Source organism: Triplophysa dalaica, chromosome 25 (assembly GCF_015846415.1).
Source record: "Triplophysa dalaica isolate WHDGS20190420 chromosome 25, ASM1584641v1, whole genome shotgun sequence".
Taxonomy (NCBI): domain Eukaryota; kingdom Metazoa; phylum Chordata; class Actinopteri; order Cypriniformes; family Nemacheilidae; genus Triplophysa; species Triplophysa dalaica.
This window is the reverse complement of record NC_079566.1, coordinates 9,150,356-9,169,097: the sequence shown is the minus strand read 5'-3', so window position 1 is coordinate 9,169,097 and position 18,742 is coordinate 9,150,356. Positions and strand designations below refer to the sequence as shown.

The 18,742-nt window shown below is 40.8% G+C and overlaps 2 protein-coding genes across 3 annotated transcripts; one reads left to right on the top strand and one right to left on the bottom strand.

Moving 5' to 3' along the window:
• Positions 1-114: 114 nt before the first annotated feature.
• Positions 115-8,734, bottom strand: LOC130415441 (KAT8 regulatory NSL complex subunit 1). 2 transcript variants are annotated; one of them, XM_056741160.1, is made up of 12 exons: positions 6,906-8,734; positions 6,273-6,414; positions 6,122-6,195; positions 5,876-6,041; positions 5,572-5,725; positions 5,270-5,464; positions 4,798-4,913; positions 4,600-4,721; positions 4,153-4,279; positions 3,963-4,066; positions 2,944-3,112; positions 115-1,545 (listed from the first exon to the last, which is right to left on the bottom strand). In XM_056741160.1, the coding sequence occupies exons 1-12, from the start codon at positions 8,582-8,584 to the stop codon at positions 1,243-1,245; spliced, it is 3,351 nt and encodes a 1,116-aa protein (XP_056597138.1). In that variant the 5' UTR covers positions 8,585-8,734; the 3' UTR covers positions 115-1,242. The 2 variants fall into 2 exon arrangements, with proteins under 2 accessions (XP_056597138.1, XP_056597139.1); XM_056741161.1 differs by having other exon boundaries at positions 5,876-6,017.
• An 835-nt stretch (positions 8,735-9,569) lies between these two features.
• Positions 9,570-18,074, top strand: smarcc1b (SWI/SNF related, matrix associated, actin dependent regulator of chromatin, subfamily c, member 1b). Its single transcript, XM_056741162.1, has 28 exons — positions 9,570-9,852; positions 10,395-10,514; positions 10,719-10,804; positions 10,896-10,977; positions 11,068-11,160; positions 11,777-11,846; positions 12,053-12,122; positions 12,250-12,325; positions 12,488-12,610; positions 12,703-12,785; positions 12,974-13,089; positions 13,199-13,258; positions 13,350-13,384; positions 13,650-13,762; positions 13,849-13,920; positions 14,016-14,129; positions 14,214-14,367; positions 14,459-14,569; positions 14,758-14,817; positions 15,464-15,722; positions 15,801-15,953; positions 16,230-16,279; positions 16,449-16,542; positions 16,645-16,772; positions 16,995-17,129; positions 17,366-17,474; positions 17,616-17,687; positions 17,800-18,074. Exons 1-28 carry the CDS (start codon positions 9,694-9,696, stop codon positions 17,844-17,846), a joined length of 2,844 nt encoding a protein of 947 aa, XP_056597140.1. The 5' UTR covers positions 9,570-9,693; the 3' UTR covers positions 17,847-18,074.
• Positions 18,075-18,742: the final 668 nt, after the last annotated feature.

The following is an 18,742-nucleotide window of genomic DNA, read 5'->3' as shown; positions in this document are numbered from 1 at the left end:
CCTATACTGAAAGTATAACAAATATTTAAAACATGATGATACCGCACAACACTAAAACAGATGAGTGACGTTCTGATGGGATCACAAAGTAAATAAAACAACTGAACACACGTTTGTAGTTCTCATGTTTTATTCATTTTATTATCTTTGCATTGAGAGCATTATGTGCATTTAAAACAGAACTTCCATTTTTCTTTTCTTATGTTTTGCTGTTATTCCAAAATCATGTTTTTTTTATTCACCAACACTACCCCCTAATACAGCAGAACTGTGGACCTGTCTAAATCACACGCACACAAACTCTGGCAGTTATGCATCAACACAAGATCTATCACTCATCTATGGCAAGTCATACAGAAATAAGAAGAATACTTCTCGTGTTGATCTCCAAAATGAAAAGGACACAGGAGGCCCACTGTATCACACAGAGAGCATGTAACGGACTTTAAATGCTATGTTTCATACAGTGCAGAGAATATCAATATATTCAGAGTAGTGAACAGCAATATGCCTGTATACATACCACACAGCATATAAAGAAACACAATTATCACAGCAAATGATTCAATACGTAGTGCTTTACATGGAGAACGATAACAAGGAGCTTTCATCCGACAATCAGTTTGAATTCCAGCTCACATTGTCATCAAATCGAAACATGCCTCAACACAAAATGACAGAGATATTGACACAGAAAAAGCCTTAGACAGATCCAAAATTTTAAACAAAAGCGAAACAGACATAAGCAGCAGACATATCTTTCATCTGCCCATCCTAGAGATAACGGATTAGTGTCAAACCAAATAACAGCTGTATAGGGGGTAGACCGGTCAACATGATGATGAATCGAGGTATGATGAAGGACCAGGGCAATAGGGGTACTGAGATGCTGAGGAGAGAAACAAGACTACTGATAAACTGGTAAAGTGGAGCTACAGGACTGTTGGTGAAGATGCACTTGTTATTGGTTAAATGCGTGACTTGCGTGGGAAGGACTTTAAATAATAGAGTTTGAGGGTTCATGTGAGACTGCAAAAGGTTCAAGAACAGGGATGTAAGGTCACAAGGGCTTTACGGTTAGATAAGTGGCAGGACTCAATATAACACTGTCAACGACGACTGGGGCACGTGATCTTGATGATCTTGATATTAGTCACAGGGAAGTAAAAAAACGTCCTCTTAAATGGTTCAGACAGGACTTACTTTAGACCTGAAAACTAAAGAGGTGAGACAAGAGATGAGCTACGACGGGTATGAGGAAAGACTAGGTGTGTGAGAATCCTGAGCTGTAGAGGCTGTTGATGAGGTGGCTGGTTTGTAGGAGAGTGAGTGTGGGGTGGTTTGCTCGGTGCCTGAGTGCTGTTGGGAGGGCTGAGGGGTCCTCGGGGAAAGTTCCAGGCTGCCCACAGAGATCCCCGAATCCGTGCTTTGGCTGCGGCCACTGGCTGTGCATGGGTCCTCGTCAGGCTCCGCCTCATCCTCCTCCAGCCACTGAAGTTCTGATTCCTGTAAGGGGAACAACCGGTGTTCCCATGGCAGCACAGCCTGGAAATGTAGGTGAAGACAATGATTCAAAAGGGTCATTCAATTCTATTCCTACTTCTTTTTCTTTGTCTTCATTACACTTTGTAACATTGAGGAATGTTAAGCATCTGTCAAGGTACATCGACTCATGAATATTCATCTCGTTTAGTTCTTTGGGATTCTTATATCAAAGGATGACAAGAATTCTCAGAACTAAAAACTGCAGCGGTATGGGGAAATGCTAAATTTATTCCGGGAAGAACAGATGTAGGCTTTAAAATATGGGCAGAGAAAGGTATTCAAATTATAAAAGACTTTTACAAGGAAGATAATCTAATGTCCTAAATTTGATATACCTAGGAATAATTTCTTTAAGTATTTACAAATAAGAAGCTTTATTTGGTCATTTCAGAAAAGCAATATAAATATACTGCGTAATCAGAACTGGAAAATAAATCACCAAAAATTGTTACAGTAATGGTCAGGATTCCCTTTTGTATAACATGGTAGTAGAAGGATCTCAAGAGTCTGCAAAATCTTGATTAGAGGCATGGGGTAAAGATCTAAACGAGGAGATGATTGGGGAGAGATTTGTCAGGATGCTCAAATACAAACAGTCAATACAAGACTAAACTTATTATGTAATGCCTGTATAATTACATAAATAATATGTAATATATGTTAAGGTACCTTTATATAATATATATATATATATATATATGTAAAGGTAGCTTTTTTCATTGTGTATGTGATTGTGAGAATATCCTGAAATTTTGGAAAGAATTGCACAATGTGATAAACAAAATATTAGATGTTAATGTCCATTTTGAACCAACGTTTTTTTTAATTACATTTATATCCTAATAATCTTAAATCGAGAGAATATACTTCTTTTTTATTTTGCAAGCTAAACCCCTTATTGTACACATTGGATAAAGCTAGAGGCACCAAGAATACAGAAGTAGTTTAGAGAGATAATAAACAAGGTAATAAACATGTCAATGGAGAAAATAACATATTATTTAAGGAAAACAAAGCGTTTGAAGATGCTTGGAACCTCTTTATATCTTCTATAGAAAATGAAGACATATTCAATGGGATAATGGAAGTTATGTAAGAATATGTATCATTTGTGTCCTGTAATAGGAGGCCTTTAAGATATGTGTTCTTTATGTTGTGTGTATGTGGTTTTGCTATATATATTTTTTTTCCTTTCTTTTTTTTTATGACTGAAATTAGGTGAATGCTGTTTGTTATAATTTGTGAAGTAATGTTAGTTTAAAAGAGCAATAAAGATATATATTTTTAAAATGTAACTGCACCCTTTTTCGTAACCACAAGATGTTCCTTCAACCAAATAATTGCCATGGTTACAGCAATAATGAAGTTGAACAGAACCTGAAGTGCTCGCGTACACACCTGCTGTTCATCCTCAGCCTGGCTGAAGGGATCATCTGCTCCAGTACAGAAGGGGCTGCATGGTGAAACGTCTCCTTCTGTAAAATGACTCTGCCTAGAATCTGGAGAGCCAGGTGTCTGCTCCAATGCCCTGGAGCTCTTCCCATCCCCATGGTAGGAGGAAGAAGATCTGATAGAAAAGATGACATGAAATGTGAAACCACGGCAGCAGTGTGAGAATGCTGTTTTTTAACCATTTATAATTCTTATTACTTCATATTTACTATATTAAATTACTTCATGATCTTATAGTAATTGAACGTAAAAGTTAAATGTGATATAAATGGCAAAAAAAAAGTGTAACTGTGCATTATATATGGGTGTAATGCATAGCGTTACGTTGCGACTAACAACTAGATCGAAATGTAACTACTGCTTATACAGTCACCAAAAGAGACCAAGCCAAATTTTAATTTAATCAGCATTTATAGATGCATTGTGGCCATTCCAGGCCAGTGTCTGTTGAATTTAAACATAATCAAACCTCAGGGGTGACAAAGTCATCCAACAGCAATGTGAAACAGTATGACGAGACATGAAATCAGGGAAAAAATATTTTTGAACTTTTTCTAAATACATGTACAAATATTACTGTTGTTTTGCTTAAAAGTGAATATGAACTTGTTTTCTTTGTTTTATTTGAGGTCTTAAAAAATACTTATTTTCTGTTATTTTGACCCGTTTGTCATCTTCTAATTTTCTGCAAATATAATCTTTTTAATAGAACATTTATAAAAACTGAAATTAGTCTTTGAAACGGTCTCTTAATTTTCTCTACGGCTGTGTATGATGGTACATAATTCATGTAATGGTTCAAATTTATATTTTTCATTACAAATGATCACTGTAAACAAGACTGTCCAATATCCAATAAGAATATCCAGAAATGTTCAAGGTCACACTTTGTCTAAACACCTGTATAAACATTTTCTCTCTGACAATATGAGCACCATCGCTCTAACAAAAATGACTCTCATCACCTGCCCCGGCGTCGCCTGCGGGCCCAACTCCCCCACCGACTCCTCTCTCTGCTCTCACACACAGCGTGACGACTTAGAAACAAAGCATCAGAGAGATCTTCCACCTATTCAAACATAGGAAAAAAGTGCAGTCCTGAAAATTCCGTGTTAAGTCTTATATTTTGCCAACACTTAGTAAAGGCTTACGTACCTCTTCCTCATTTTCCGGATTTTCTCCAATGGGTTGGTGGTATGTGCAATTGTGATGACTGAATGACTGGGCTTGTGGCCCCTCCTGGTTCTCGGAGATCCCTAAGAGTGAGTCCAGCTCTCTCCAGCTAAACACAGGACATATAGTTGAACACATTTATCACAAAAAAATATTCATTACACATAAGCTTTAATCGGCCAATATTGGGATTGGTCACCCCCAAAGAAGCATTCTCTCTTAGCTTAATAAATTGTAATTTAAAAACACAAGACCCTTACACTATGACTGTAAATTATCTGAAACCAAAGCCACAAAACAGAGCAGGAATTCAGACACAACAAAGCAAAACAATCACAGGGTAATCACAAATTCCTGTCACAGCGCTTTTGAACAAGTATGTGTGTGATGCCAGATGTCTGACTGCACTGCAGTTTTTTTTTTTATTACCTTGGGGTGATGATCTCTTTGTATTGTAATCTCTGCACTCGCGCTACTAGTCCAGCCAGGCCCTGAGGCATCACCAGGTTGTCTATGTCAAATGAGCTTTCGGTTCTTCTCCTTCTCAAAGGCTGAAAAACAAGAAAGTGATAAAAAAATAAGAAATAAACAGTAAAACAGTGGCCCAAAATCATACCATTTATTTACCTGAGCAGGTGTGTCTGTTGCTGGCGGAGTTGGCGGCAGGATGGGTAAGTTGATGGCTCGTTGTGGAAGACAGTTTGGACCAATCACACCTCTCTGGCTTCTGCAACCGGAACCACCTGTAACCGTATTTTCAATTAATTATATGAATAAAAATCTATGAAATACTAAATTAAATATCAATTCTTTGCTAAATATTGATAAACTTTATAACTGCCTATTATCCCAGGCAGTTTCTTGCTTCCACATTATCACTCTTTGGTCTATCTCTTGATAAAATACTTTCCTTCTCAAATTTTTTTACGTCTATTTATTTTTATACATTTTTATAATTTTATTTCAGACATTTTTATTTTGTCTCTCAAGTATAGATTTAACAAACAGGATATTATTCAATCACCCACGTGTTATTCCAATACACCTCTAACAGGGGAATACACCACATCTAGATTACACAAGGTCAAAAATAACTCACCAGGGGTGTTAAATAAAGGAGGCAGTGCATTGGGTGGACGGGGACAAACAAACTTCCTCCTCACTCTACCAACTCGTCCCTGGCCCCGCCTTCCCAGCCAAGATGATGCAGTTGACGTGTTTGTCCACTGCACTGAATTATTAGAATGATGCCCGACCAGCGGGTGTTTCCCACAATGCAGCGCAAGGGGTGAATCTTCAATGGAGAAAAGCACAGTCGACATTTGAAACATTCATATTAAATATTAATGGTATAAAGAAAATTGTTGAGTATTTTACCAACGGTGCCCGAAAGCATTCTACCTGATGGCGTAGAAAGAACATGATGAACAGACTTGTCGAGCCAGGTCTGACGCATCCACGTTCCCTTTTCTCTGTCTGAGGGGGCATGAGGAGGTGCACCGGCACAAAGCACACACAAAGCTGGAGGCTCACAAGAGCACTGTAACGAAACAGGCTGGGAAAGAGAAACACCATATTTTTAGAACAAATGCATTATCTGAAATCCATGTCTGCTTTTATTTTCTCTCAATACAAAAAGAACACACACAAACAAGCCAACAACACATAAATATATTAAAACCAACAACAGTGAGATTCTCTTCACCTTTGACTTCAGTGGAGTGCAGTCTTCCAGGCGGATAAGTCTGTGATGTCGCTGTCGAAGCAACGGTCGTACCCGTGCAGCAGATGAAGGTGGACTTGGCACAGTTTGGGGGTTAGTGGAGGAGTCTTCTGTATGCCACTTCCTGTTAAGATCACCAACAGAAGATCTACGGATTGTGGAGTTGTATGTTAAATTAGAAAACCTAGGGATGTATGTGTGTGTTCACACGTAAAATCTTTTACTGACCTCCAGCTGTTTGATGCGGTGGAGGAATTTGATGCTCTAAGGGGTGTCTCAGGTTGAGAGAATGCAGATCGCACCTGCAAAACATAAAAATCCTAGATAAAAACACTGTAGTTAGCATAAGTAACAATGTAAACATGGCCAAACTGTATACCTTTCCCTGTCGGAGGTGTGTGTAAAGCTCCGTCAGCGCTCGGATGCGATATTCCAGCTCTGACACTTGAGTCTGAAGCCACACCCATCGGCTGCCAAGCCACGCCCTGCTCTCCACCCACTGCCATTCTTTACCAGAAACACTGAAAGACAATCGTATTATAGAATTAAAAAGTGAATATTTATGAGTGTGTAACATAACATAACTTGAAAATATAACCTTTGATTTTATAAAACATCGCTAATGCGAATTGCACACAATCTGACCCAGTTTACTCCCAATAGCCAAGCAAAAATGGCCTTGTTTCATATCTTCTCTCTCAATGTGGTTGCCATGAATACCAGTACAGGAATGTACATTGTATAGCACAAAGGTAATACAAAAGACAACACCAACATGCAATTACTCAGTTAAAACTTTGTACACATGTAGGTGTACATGTTTATTCAGGCATACTGAGCATATGAGTCTTTTAATCCTTAACCAAGGGTCATTTTTAACCCTGTGTTACCTTATTCTAGGTTTCAAACTGTTAATTATACCTAACTCCGAGTTAGTAATTCACTATACATTTGGTACCAGTATTCAGATAGAAAAGCTAAACTATTAACCCAGGGTCTAAAGCCAACTCACATTGATTTAGTCGAGAGTGGCCGTAGGCGTCGACCTCCTCTCTCCAACGCTTCATCTTCCTCACTGTCACTGTCACCCCCTGAGCTACTAGCAGTGTGGTCCGAGTCCAGCGCACTTTCTGCAGTCCGGAGAATCTCGCTGCAGCTGCGTGCCAGCCTGCTTAGCTCTGCAGAGTTATGAGACAGGGCTTTGGGCCTCCTGGTGCAGTTCAACCCCCGACTCTTGGACAGACCACGCAGCTGCTGGGTAACGTGCCTCTCGACCTGCTTTACCTGTACGGCCTGCAGACGCCTCCAAAGGTTATCCGTGCGGCCTTCTAGCGCTGCCTGTCTCCGTTTGGCTTCGTCCTTCACTGTCTCTATCTGCTCTGTGTTGGGGCCCTCGGTCCCCGAAGGGGCCTCTAAACCTGTGCTGTCACAGTTAGTCAAGTTATTCTGTTCAAGTGGGCTTTCTTCAGTCTTTGTTCCATTAGGAGGCCCACCCTCTATCTGAGTGCTTTCACTGTGAGAAGAGCTGATGGCAAATGCGCAGAGCGGTGTTTTTACACATCCACGTTGTGGCTCTTGCTGCTGCGTTTGGTCATTATCAGGCGCAGGGAGTTGGAGACACAGCGGGGGTTGCGGTAAAGCGTTAATACACGCACTAGGGGCACCGTTTCCGCTGACCCCGTTGTTATTGGTGGCAGTGCTGGCAAGAAACGAGCGCACCCGGTACAGTCGTACCCGCCCCTTGGCCGTTCTGCATGTGGGCAACTCGGTATTTTCCATGCTATGGGCACCTTCTGCATCAGGCAAACACGCGGGGTAATTTATTTTTTGGGTCTTGTTCTCGCACTGGATATGACGTAATGACCCCCGTCTGTTTTCCGCGGTGTCCACCTGACGTCCAGATTCGAAAGCGTAGGTGGTGCCCGCGGAGCCACTCACGTGAGCTTCACCATTGTAACTAACGCGGGCCTCGGCATCCGAAGTGCCGCAGTATGTCACCGAGCTTATCCCAGAAAAACACACCCTTTTGGAGCCTCGGGCGTAACTGCACCCCCGGCGTTTGATGACCGAGGGCTCGGAATCCCCGTGACCACACCTTGCAGCGGCTGTCATCATCGCGCCCTCGGTCTCCGTGTGCGCCTGTCCTCGCTGGGTTCTCCCGGTGCGCACCGGCGGCAGTCTCGCACTCGTTCTGCGTTCGTCCCTTCGTGTCATAGCGCCCATAAAAACCCGACGCTCGCCCCCGTGCCGCAAACCTCCAGCGTCTTCGTGATCAATATTAATGGTGTAATCCTCACCCGCTCCAGCGCTTTGTCTACAAAAGCTCCCGCGTCCGTTTTTCACTGAATCCGCACATTCGTCTGCCCCCCGCGTTATATCAGCAGTACCGTTCGCGAAAAATCCCTCCTCGTTCATTTTCTGGGTCCGATCCGCATCGATGGAGGTGGCATCGTCCCATTCGCGAAACGCCTGGGCCTCGGCTACGCCGCTCTCCCTGTCTGAGCTCTGCGCTGGGGCAGCGCTGGTTGCTGTAGCCGCAGCGGCCGAGCTTCCGTCACCGCTGACGGGCTCTCCGCAGCCTCCTCCCCCGCAGCAGCGGCTGGCGCTATGCGGACACCCGGCCCCGCAACTCTCCACTCCAGGCCCGGCTGCACTAGCGCTCATTTTATTCCGATTGCAGTAATAATACATCGCTGTGTCGTTGGCATGGCCGGATGCGAAGCGAGGACGTACTACGGAGCTTCGTTAACGTATTTTGTCCGTTCCGAAAACCAGACGGGTTTCTGTTTTCACCCGTCTTGTCTTCGCCTGCACTGTTGGCTGTTTCCAACACTCCCTGTTCGCACTGAGCATGCGCCATTCATTGGCCCAACCTTCAGTAAAGAAATAGGGGTAATTTTCAAAAACTAGTTAACTTCCCACTGACACACTCTTCATTTTTTGTCACACGACGTGTTTTGCTTTTATTTTTTTTGTGGTATGACAAATACATGTGAATGAAAAATAACCAATTTAATCTTATCCATTTTCCTTATGTAAAAGTATGAAGAGGACAAAGCCTATAAGCGCATGGGAGTGTCTGGAGAAGGGCTTGATTAAAAAAGCAACGTTCAAGGGCAGCTGCGTTTCGCCATTCATAGACAACATGATATGATTTGTTTTGACCAGGGCTTGTTTAAACAGCCCAACACTGGCCATGCGCAGATCTTCATCCATTTACAGTTTTATTGTCATGATTTAACAAATAAAGTAATATTCCACGAGCTCATCTCTGAGATTTATGGTATCTACCATTTGACGCGCACTAAAGATTAATAAAATATTAAACGCATGATGGCGCTAACTGGCGTTTATGCTATTATGGTTAAAGTCGAATGATTTTGAAATAACATACTATGTACTGCATACTACACGTCATTAATAGTAGAACGTTAAAACATTTAGGAAAAAAACATTCACGCTTATTTAACCAAAGATTAATAAAAAGCTATTTTAAGTCCAAAAACAAGGTGTTCTCTTAAATGCATTGTGTAGGAGATGCTCATATTATCATGTCCTGGGAGGTTTTAACAACAATAGGAGGAATGAAAAGGCTTTTTTCTTTACACCCTTGCAAATCTTCACTCTCCGGTCCTCTAGATGTTACATACCGCCTATGTTGTTTTTGTTACGCAGCAAAAAGCAATCGAAGAAGAAGAAGTACGCAGCACGCATCGTTGGCGTGTTCTTCACACTGGCCGCTGGGGGCGGTGTGTCGTCTCTGCTCATTTCGGATAGCGGTGGCTAATTAGCATGTAACAATGGCCACACAACCTCACACAACGACAAGTCAAACCGCATTTACCCCCTCGTTGAGCCGTAAAAACGATGGTGGTCCGTGCAGTAAATTTTGGGAATGCCCGGACAAAATCTCTCAGCTGGAAACGGTCCGCAGTTGGATCGGAAAGCATTATAAAAAGGTTAGCACAGCCGGGGCAGCCATAAGATATCATTAACGTTTCTCAAAGCTGTCTTCTGGTTTCTTTACAGAAAGCTGCGTTTGTTTGCCCTGTTCTTTAAATCGTTTTGATGGTAATTTAAGCATTAAATTGTATTCGTGTAGCTATCTCTACATATTACGTCCTTAACGTTTTTGACAGGTATCTACAACACCACCTTTTGGTGACGTTTGAAATGAGTTCAATTGTTTTCAGTTTCAATATGATGCAGTGTAAATATTGCCTAGCATGCTAGCAAGTTTGTAACTGAAGGGGTTTGTTTACAACATAACCTGCGTAACAACCCCCCCCCCCCAACCCGTCCACTGTACAGGTAACACATACCTAGATGGGACTATAGTTACTGGAAAGAGAAACTATATTGAAACTAATAAACGGTCCTATTGATTTAAGCATTCACTTTTAAATGTTACATAGACAAATATGCCTACATTGCTCAGCAACTTGGTTGCATACACTGCTTTATTTTACTTCTTACTGATCTACAGTGTTTTTATCTCAAGTATGTTCAGGCTGATGCTCCATCCGGTAAGTCTCTATCTGGGCTGGTCGTCCAACTGCTGCAGTTTCAAGAGGACTCTTTTGGCCGCAGAGCAAATAACCCCGGCTTCACGAAACTTCCTGTAAGTCATTTATTTTTTCTACGTTTTAATAAGCAGATTACGGTGGAATGAGAGCATGTATAGCGGTGTGCAGGTCTCTTTTTTTATTTGTATTTCTGTATATTGATTAATATCATAACATTCTGTGTCTGAAGATTCATTTTTAGTTCACCCAAGTCATGTGTTCATCCACATTAACTGTATGAATTTGGTTCTTTCTCACAGGCAAAGTGTTTTCTGGACCTGAGGCCCAGTGGTGCCCTCTGTCATATTCTGGGATCAGTTTACAAGTTTAAGACTGAACAGGGCTGGTAAGTAATCTAGTCATATTATCTTCTTCCTGTGGTCGTAATGTTGTGTGTCTGATAAACGTCTGATCCACTGTCGGATCTTTTTATCAAGGAGACGCTTTGATCTACAGAACCCATCTAGAGTGGATCGTAATGTTGAGATGTTCATCTCCATCGAGAATACTCTGATACAGGTATTTGTGGATTTTAGCAAAGACGACGAACACAAGCATATTTTTTGATAGTGTAATAATATCTGACACATGTGTGTTTGTTTGTTTCAGAATAATTTATTAAGCAGACCTGTAGTGTACCTGTCCTCTGATTTGGAACAAAAGCAAATCCTCAAACTCAAAGACATTGTCCTGCGACATAAGGTAAGTGGAAAAGTGAAGGGTCAATGAAAATATGGATTTATATACTATTAGGGTAGGGCCGATAGACAATGACATTGTCCATCGCCGATGGCTGACAACCATCACGATGTTGGGCCAGTGTTCTACCAATTTATGCTACCCTATCAAATTTTGCTACCTCCATACAAAACAGGACTAACCTCAACCCTTACACATAAGTTTATCCTCCCCAAGCGGTCGTCTGCACATCCCGTACACGTACAGCACATTCCCAAGACAAATGCTGACAGCCGAGTCCACAGTATGACATTCTGCGCATGTGTCGAGCTCGTCCATTCATGTTAATCCGCAGTTGTGTATGATTTGGAAGCTGTGCGACGCATGTGTGCGCGAAATGGACGTAGAAAGTGAACGCAAACAGTGAATCGTATAAATGCCCTCACGTTGTGTGTAAACTTGTCAATGATGAATTGAACTGTGCACAGTTGACTTATCACACTGGCCCTGCCCTGATGTCATCGTCCATCGCGATATTTCACTGTAGGCATTGTCCGATGCCAATTTTGTAGACATCGCCCAACCCTATGTACTATACACTTATTGCGGATTAAGTATACTTTTTACCTCTCTTTTTTAGGGCACAGTTACAGAGGAGCGGCTGCAAGCCACCCACCAAATATACCCGTCTCCCTCAAGCATAGATGAAGGTATAATTTACCTGTCAGTCGTGACTTTTGATGCACAGGATTTGTGTATGTTTGTTAATTGTGTAACTGTAATACCCGCAATACCTAAATGTCAAGTCACTTTGGGTGTAAGCGTCTACAAAATGCATTCATGCAATGTAATGTCAATATCTTTCAGAAATTTAAAGTGTGTTTAATGTTCAGTGTTGGCTCTTAATATTTTTTAGAGGAATGGTTTAGACCAATCATGCGATTAGATCGGCAGTTGATGGTGCACTGGGGCATGTGTCCAGACAGGTAAACAATACAGAATCACACAAATCAAATGAAAGATATCCTCAAAACTCAGATTAGAAATGTCACATTTTATAAATGATTAATTATTTTTCATGAATCAGTATATTCCTCTGTTTCATTTTTTTAGTTATGACTCCATTTTGTCAGCAAGCGATGTAGATGGAGAAGTGGAAGAACCTCCAAACCCAGACAGATGCTGGAAGGTGAAAAAAGTCCTTTGAGTATAAATGTCCTTGAATATCTGTGATCTCTTTGTCTGCTGTTTAGCTCTGGCAAAATATAAAGATTAAGATGAGCGTTTTTTGTTGTTATGGGCCACATCTGACCTTCAGTGAGAAAATCTGCTAACACACAGTTTTCCTCAGGTTCATGCCAGATGGCTTCTAGACACTGACACATTTAATGAGTGGATGAATGAAGAAGACTATGCGATAGATGAGAATGGGAATAGTGTAAATTTCCGGCGGCGTATCTACCATGTCGAGGAGGTGTGTTTCATTTCTCTTAAACAAAGTCTTTTTACTCAGTTGGTTGTTTTAACAAAGTGTATCAATGCATCCACTTTTTTATCCTTTTGCAGAAGGAACAGAAATTTTGGAAGAAGCGGCGGCGCTCCCCATCTCCATCTTCCTCCGAGTCGAGGAAAAAGGGAGTAAAGAAAGGGTAGAGTGACATCACTTCCTATCATTACATTTTTTTGTCACCTGTGCACTGTGCAGCGACATAAAATGATGTTGCTCTAACTTATTTCTTTGCAAGGATGGATTATGTGTCTGTTAATGCAGGATAGCAATAACTAATTGGACAAGACAAGTTTTTTACATCATGTATATTCTGATATAACTCAATAGCTCGTATAAGAGACGTGGCCAGACAGATGAGGCAGAGCCGGAAGAGGACCTCACTAAAGACCTGGAGGATCCAACACCTGTTCCTAACATGGAAGAGGTCATACTGCCTAAAAATGGTGCGTCTTTATTTTTGTGTTGTAAATGTCTTCGTGGTAACTGTATCGTGCCTGTTGTATGTTTGGTTAATGTTGGAAGCCTAATTTATTTGTTTTCTGTCGACAATAGTGAACCTGAAGAAAGACAGTGAAAATACTCCAGTTAAAGGAGGGATTATGGCAGATTTGGGTAAATTTATTTGTTCTTCTGTGCATTGAACTCTTTAATATGCCATTTAGTTAATCCTGTGACCCGTTTAATATCTCGGTGTTTCTCTCAGATGACCAGGAAGAGGATCTCTTATCTGGTGTCAGAGTAAGTGATATCTTTGTTCTTATTTCAGCTGGTGTGGTTGTTTTCTAAAACTGGGTTCACATCAAATGCGATTTAAGCGTTCTGCGTGAGTAAATAACATACAAAGTCAATCCAAAGACGTGCAAGTGCTTTTCCCGAGAGTAATAAAGAGCGTGCAACGTGATTGTTCGTGTTTGGTGTGAACCCAGCTTAACACTAGAATCTGGCTAAGCAAAGATTTTTCCACAATTTGCTTCATCAATGTTCTGACTTGTCTTGTGTGTAGGATGAGGAGGAACCGAGAGAGTTTAGCCGTGGGATGGAGGGGGAGGAAAGTGCCACAGAACAAATCCATCACATTATTGTGCCCACCTATGCCTCCTGGTTTGACTACAACTGGTGAGAGCTGTTAATAATATTTAGCTTGCTTATACATTTTCACATAATGCTGTTCACGATTTTATTTCTTTTTTTCTATATGTTAGCATTCACAAAATAGAGAGGCGAGCACTGCCTGAATTCTTCAATGGGAAAAATAAATCCAAAACACCAGAAATGTAAGTCAATAAGTTTATCCAGAAACACACATCCTCTGCAACAGACCCATCTAAGTGAATGCTAACTTCTAAATGAACCCGTTTGCTTTTTTCAGTTATCTTGCTTACCGTAACTTCATGATTGACACGTACCGACTAAACCCTCAAGAGTATCTGACCTCAGCATCCAGCAGAAGAAACCTGACTGGAGATGTTTGTGCACTTATAAGGTGTGTAAGTGTGTGGTGGTGTTTCATCTCCCACAAAATTGAATCTATAAATCCATTAAATCCCATGTGTGCTTGTGTTTGTAGAGTTCATTCGTTTTTGGAGCAGTGGGGGTTGATAAATTATCAGGTAGATGCAGAGAGTCGACCCCTCCCTATGGGCCCGCCCCCAACTCCACACTTCAATGTTCTTACAGACACTCCTTCAGGACTTGTACCGCTGCAGCACAGACCCTTACAGGTAACACATACCATGGATGATCGTTCTTATGGCTGTGTAACTATTTTTAATGTCATTATCCTGATGTTTTCAAAACATTTTATGTAAATAGGTATCAGCATCCCAGCATATGTTGCATTTCCCAGAGAAGTCATTAGAAAAGCCGTCTGACCTGCAGAATTTTGGTCTGCGCATTGACATTTATGCCAGGAAGCATCCTAAGGTAAAAGCACATTTTACTCGCACACAGCGATGAGTAAAAACACTAAAAACCACAATCCTTGCAGTGTCTGTTGCTTCTGTTTTGCAGTATTTTTCTAGATGTTCTCAGGAGCTGTTTTTGTACAATTGTGCTATGAGATCTTTACAGTACTTTGTGCCTTTTTCTTTGCTTGCTTCCTTCACCTCTAGAGTAAAGGAGCAAGTGCAGGAAGAGAATGGACTGAACAGGAAACACTGTTGCTATTGGAGGTAAGCCGATTTAACTGCTTAAAGCTTTGGTATTTTTTAGAGGCCTTTATCACGTGCTCTCCAGCCTTAAGGCCATTGCACATAGAGTCTGAAATTTGCAATCGAAATTTCCGCATGTTAAAAAATAAAGACGACCTCACATTGTGTCAATCACATTTACACACTGCCTCTGATATTTTCGTGCGATAGTTCGATTGGGTTCTGTTTTCTGCGTTTTTTGCAACCATTTTGAGAGGTGTTTTGGCAATTAAGAGACACTGTACAAACGAGTGCCAAACACCAAATAGAAACGCATGCAAAAATTTCGGACTGTATGTGCAAAGACCTATATACTCATAAAAAAAGGTGCTTTAAACGTTCTTCACAGTCATGCCATAGAAGAACCGTTCAGTCAAAGGTTCTTTAAAGGACGATCTCTTTCTTACTTTTTATAATCAAATACCTTCTTTTCGCCACAAAGAAACAGAAAGGTTCTTCAGATGTTAAAGCACCTTATTTTTAAGACTGTACCACTAGTATTGTTTGATCTCAGTCTAATTTGTCTAAAGCAATCGATAAATGTTTTATTCTCACACCCTTTTGTGATTAAGGGTCGCTGAAGATGGATGAGACCTCTGCTCAATGTCATTGTCTTTACTCTTCTCAGGCTTTAGAGATGTATAATGACGACTGGAATAAAGTGTCAGAACATGTAGGCAGCCGTACACAAGACGACTGTATTCTTCATTTCCTCCGGTTGCCCATAGAGGACCCGTACCTGGAGAACTCCGAAGCCTCAATGGGCCCTCTTGCCTATCAGCCTGTCCCCTTCAGCCAATCAGGAAACCCCGTAATGAGCACCGTTGCTTTCCTGGCCTCTGTGGTTGACCCTCGAGTGGCCTCTGCGGCTGCCAAGGCAGCTTTGGGTAAGAGTACGTTTGTGAGTGTGTTTATTCTGTGGAAATGTGTAGTGCGGGTGATATGTAATGCTCTGTTTTTTTCAGAGGAGTTCTCGAGAGTAAGAGAGGAAGCCCCGATTGAGCTATTCACTGTTGGCTTTCAGAAGACACAGAGAGTGGGGCATAATTTAGATTCGACCTTTACACTGCAATCAGGTGGAATCGCAGGACTTGATCCCGATCTATCAGAAAAGACTGGTACTGTTCTTCTGTTCATCTCCTTGTCTCTCACGTATATGCATGAGCACATAGTCTCGAAAAAATAATTTGGAAACAGTTTAGTTGCTATTGTTACCTTTCTGATATTTTATGTGGATAATGCATAAATTATTGGAATACCTGTGTTACTTAGAACAGCCAGGTGAGGGCAGTAAAAGAAAGAAGTAAACATTGATCACCTATCTCATTTTACTATGTTTATTGCAATTAATCACATTAGGATGTGATCGTCTAATATGTGTCTCTATTTGCTAGATGGAACTGATTTAGAAAAAATGAACATCGAATCGGAGCAGCACAACAAGGTACAAAAACTAATAATAATTCATTCTTCTGCTGTGTTTTCATTTAAACACCTATTAAAGAAAGAGTATTTTGTATTTACAAGACAGTATCGTTTCTTCAATAGTCTAAGCTCAATTTTTAAGATCAGATATCAGTATTATGTTATCGTCACTGTGTTTCCCGTTGCAGCCTGGTATTGACAGCGTCTTGGTAGAGGGAGAACGTGTGAAAAACGAGGAGAAAGAGGAGAGTGAAGGTGAGAGAGGAGAAGAGAGCGCAGCAGGTCAGTGGAGCACATGTGCTGTTATGATGGTTACAGTCGTAACATGTTGGTTTGTGATTGTTTGTGATTTCTTTTCTGTCTTTCTTTTGAATCTCAATCCAGAGGAGAGTTTTGATATGGGCCATGGGGAGGGGCAAGACTTTAGAAGGAGTGCGGAGCTTGAACTGGTTGAGGCAAACATTACCACAGCAGCAGCTGTAGCATTGGCCTCTGCAGCTACCAAAGCAAAGGTGAATGACAAGACATTTGAATAACTGCATACCTGTCCCAATATATGACTACAAATACTAACTGGGATAAAACACAACATAATATGAGACATTATCCTACAACCTATTTGTTGAATTCATCATTTTGCATATTTAATATTTAGCTTGTATTCCTCGTGACTTGACTGAAGAAATTTTGAATTTCAATCTCCTTTCTTTTTCCTCGTTTTTCTGTTCGTCTAGCACTTGGCTGCGGTAGAAGAAAGGAAGATTAAGTCTCTGGTGGCTCTGCTGGTTGAAACTCAGATGAAAAAGATGGAGATCAAACTGAGACACTTTGAAGAGCTAGAGACCATTATGGATCGAGAAAAAGAGGCTGTGAGTTAATGTCACTCTATCGGGGAGATTTTTTGTTCTAAATTATAGATAATTGTTCTACAAATTGCCTTAATAATCTTCTTACCATAAAGCACACTTAAAAGATAATAAGGCCATGTACACCACAAAGTTTTTCCTCTGTTAGTTGGCATCGTATCGTTGGCATCCGACCCTTATGCTCTTAAAGAGAGATAGAAGTTGTTGATTTAACACTAGGTTTTTGCTGTATGTTGTAGTTGGAGCAGCAGAGACAACAGTTATTGTCTGAGAGGCAAAACTTTCACATGGAGCAAGTGAAATGTGCGGAAATAAAGGCACGGCAGCAAGTAGAGCAACAGCAAGCAGGCAAGCTTTACCTCTCTTCCGATTTCGCCTGTTCTGCTTTAGTTCACAACGCTAATAAACCACACATGATTAAATGCTACTTAAATGCACTCTGAATTGTGACAATAACTGAATTATATTGTGGTTTCTGGACCTTCTCAGGTCGTTCAGTGGGCAGCGCTGGCACCGGCCAGATGATGGGTGCCCGACACCCTGGAGCTCCTAACGGCATGTGTGAGTAACACGTGCCACAACATAAATCTGTACTGATCAAGCCTGGCACAATCATGCTTCCTGTGACAGGACTTAGAGTTGTGAAACTGGCTACTTTTTCTTTCCTACTTAGACCAAACTCCACCATCCTCGCAGGGTGATGGGGCAGCACCCATGTGATGCCCACCGATGAAGTTACATCACAACAACTACAAGACACATTCACCTCTACAGTAATACTTGTTTTGTGTATATTTAATATTTTTAAGCATTTATGACGGCGTTTAAAGGTGAGATTTGAGGCTTTTATTGCCATATCTGTCTGTACCTAATGTTTGTAGATCTGTTTTTGTATTACCACCGAGCACCAAAACATTTGTGACTGAATAAACCTTTTATACAAACCAACTTCTCTATGAATGCAAATGTGTATTTTAAATTTACTTGCACAGCACATTCTACAAGTCTGAGGACACACTTTTGCTTGATTTACTAACAGTATTCTGTTTTGATTACAAAATATATTTAACGTTTGCAATCAAAGTCTCTCTTGCCTTTGTAATGTACTGTAACATTTATCGCAGTTTATGTGAAGTAGACCGTAATATGACAAATGCAGTAATTGATTGAAAGCAGCACACATCACAAAGTCAAGATAGTATTCCAGCTACTAAAATATTTTACACATTGTGTGAACTATGACGTTCTGACAGTGACCGTATATTCAGACCATTCTGTTTATGTGATTAACAGAGGAACTGGTGACTGTTTTAGTGACGGTACCATGTTTTGAAGTTTGTAATACAAGCATATTTTAATCTCTGCAATTTTAGAGTCAACTAATCTGCATCATTTCTTAATATATCCCAAATGCATTTTTAATAACTTTATAATGAATTTTTAAATCATATAACATAGAAACACACGTTGATGAATCATTCATAAGTCATGGGAGCAACAGCAAAGGGTTGGTTCTCAAGTATTTCAACTCACTTTTATTGTCACATCACGTATTTTAGGGTTATTGGTTCTTTTATTTTATACGAGGGTGAAGTGTTGACAGGAAAGAAGGGAGT

What these genes read in the sequence shown, in the direction of transcription:
- LOC130415441 (XM_056741160.1), bottom strand. Translation starts at nt 8,584, where the DNA reads ATGTATTATTACTGCAATCGGAATAAAATGAGCGCTAGTGCAGCCGGG. An exon ending in GCACTCCACTGAAGTCAAAG is followed by an intron (nt 5,726 to 5,875) that starts GTGAAGAGAATC and finishes TCTCTTTCCCAG; the next exon opens with CCTGTTTCGTTACAGTGCTC. An exon ending in AGGCTGAGGATGAACAGCAG is followed by an intron (nt 1,546 to 2,943) that starts GTGTGTACGCGA and finishes CTACATTTCCAG; the next exon opens with GCTGTGCTGCCATGGGAACA.
- smarcc1b (XM_056741162.1), top strand. Translation starts at nt 9,694, where the DNA reads ATGGCCACACAACCTCACACAACGACAAGTCAAACCGCATTTACCCCC. An exon ending in CCGGCTTCACGAAACTTCCT is followed by an intron (nt 10,515 to 10,718) that starts GTAAGTCATTTA and finishes TCTTTCTCACAG; the next exon opens with GCAAAGTGTTTTCTGGACCT. An exon ending in TCGAGAATACTCTGATACAG is followed by an intron (nt 10,978 to 11,067) that starts GTATTTGTGGAT and finishes TGTTTGTTTCAG; the next exon opens with AATAATTTATTAAGCAGACC.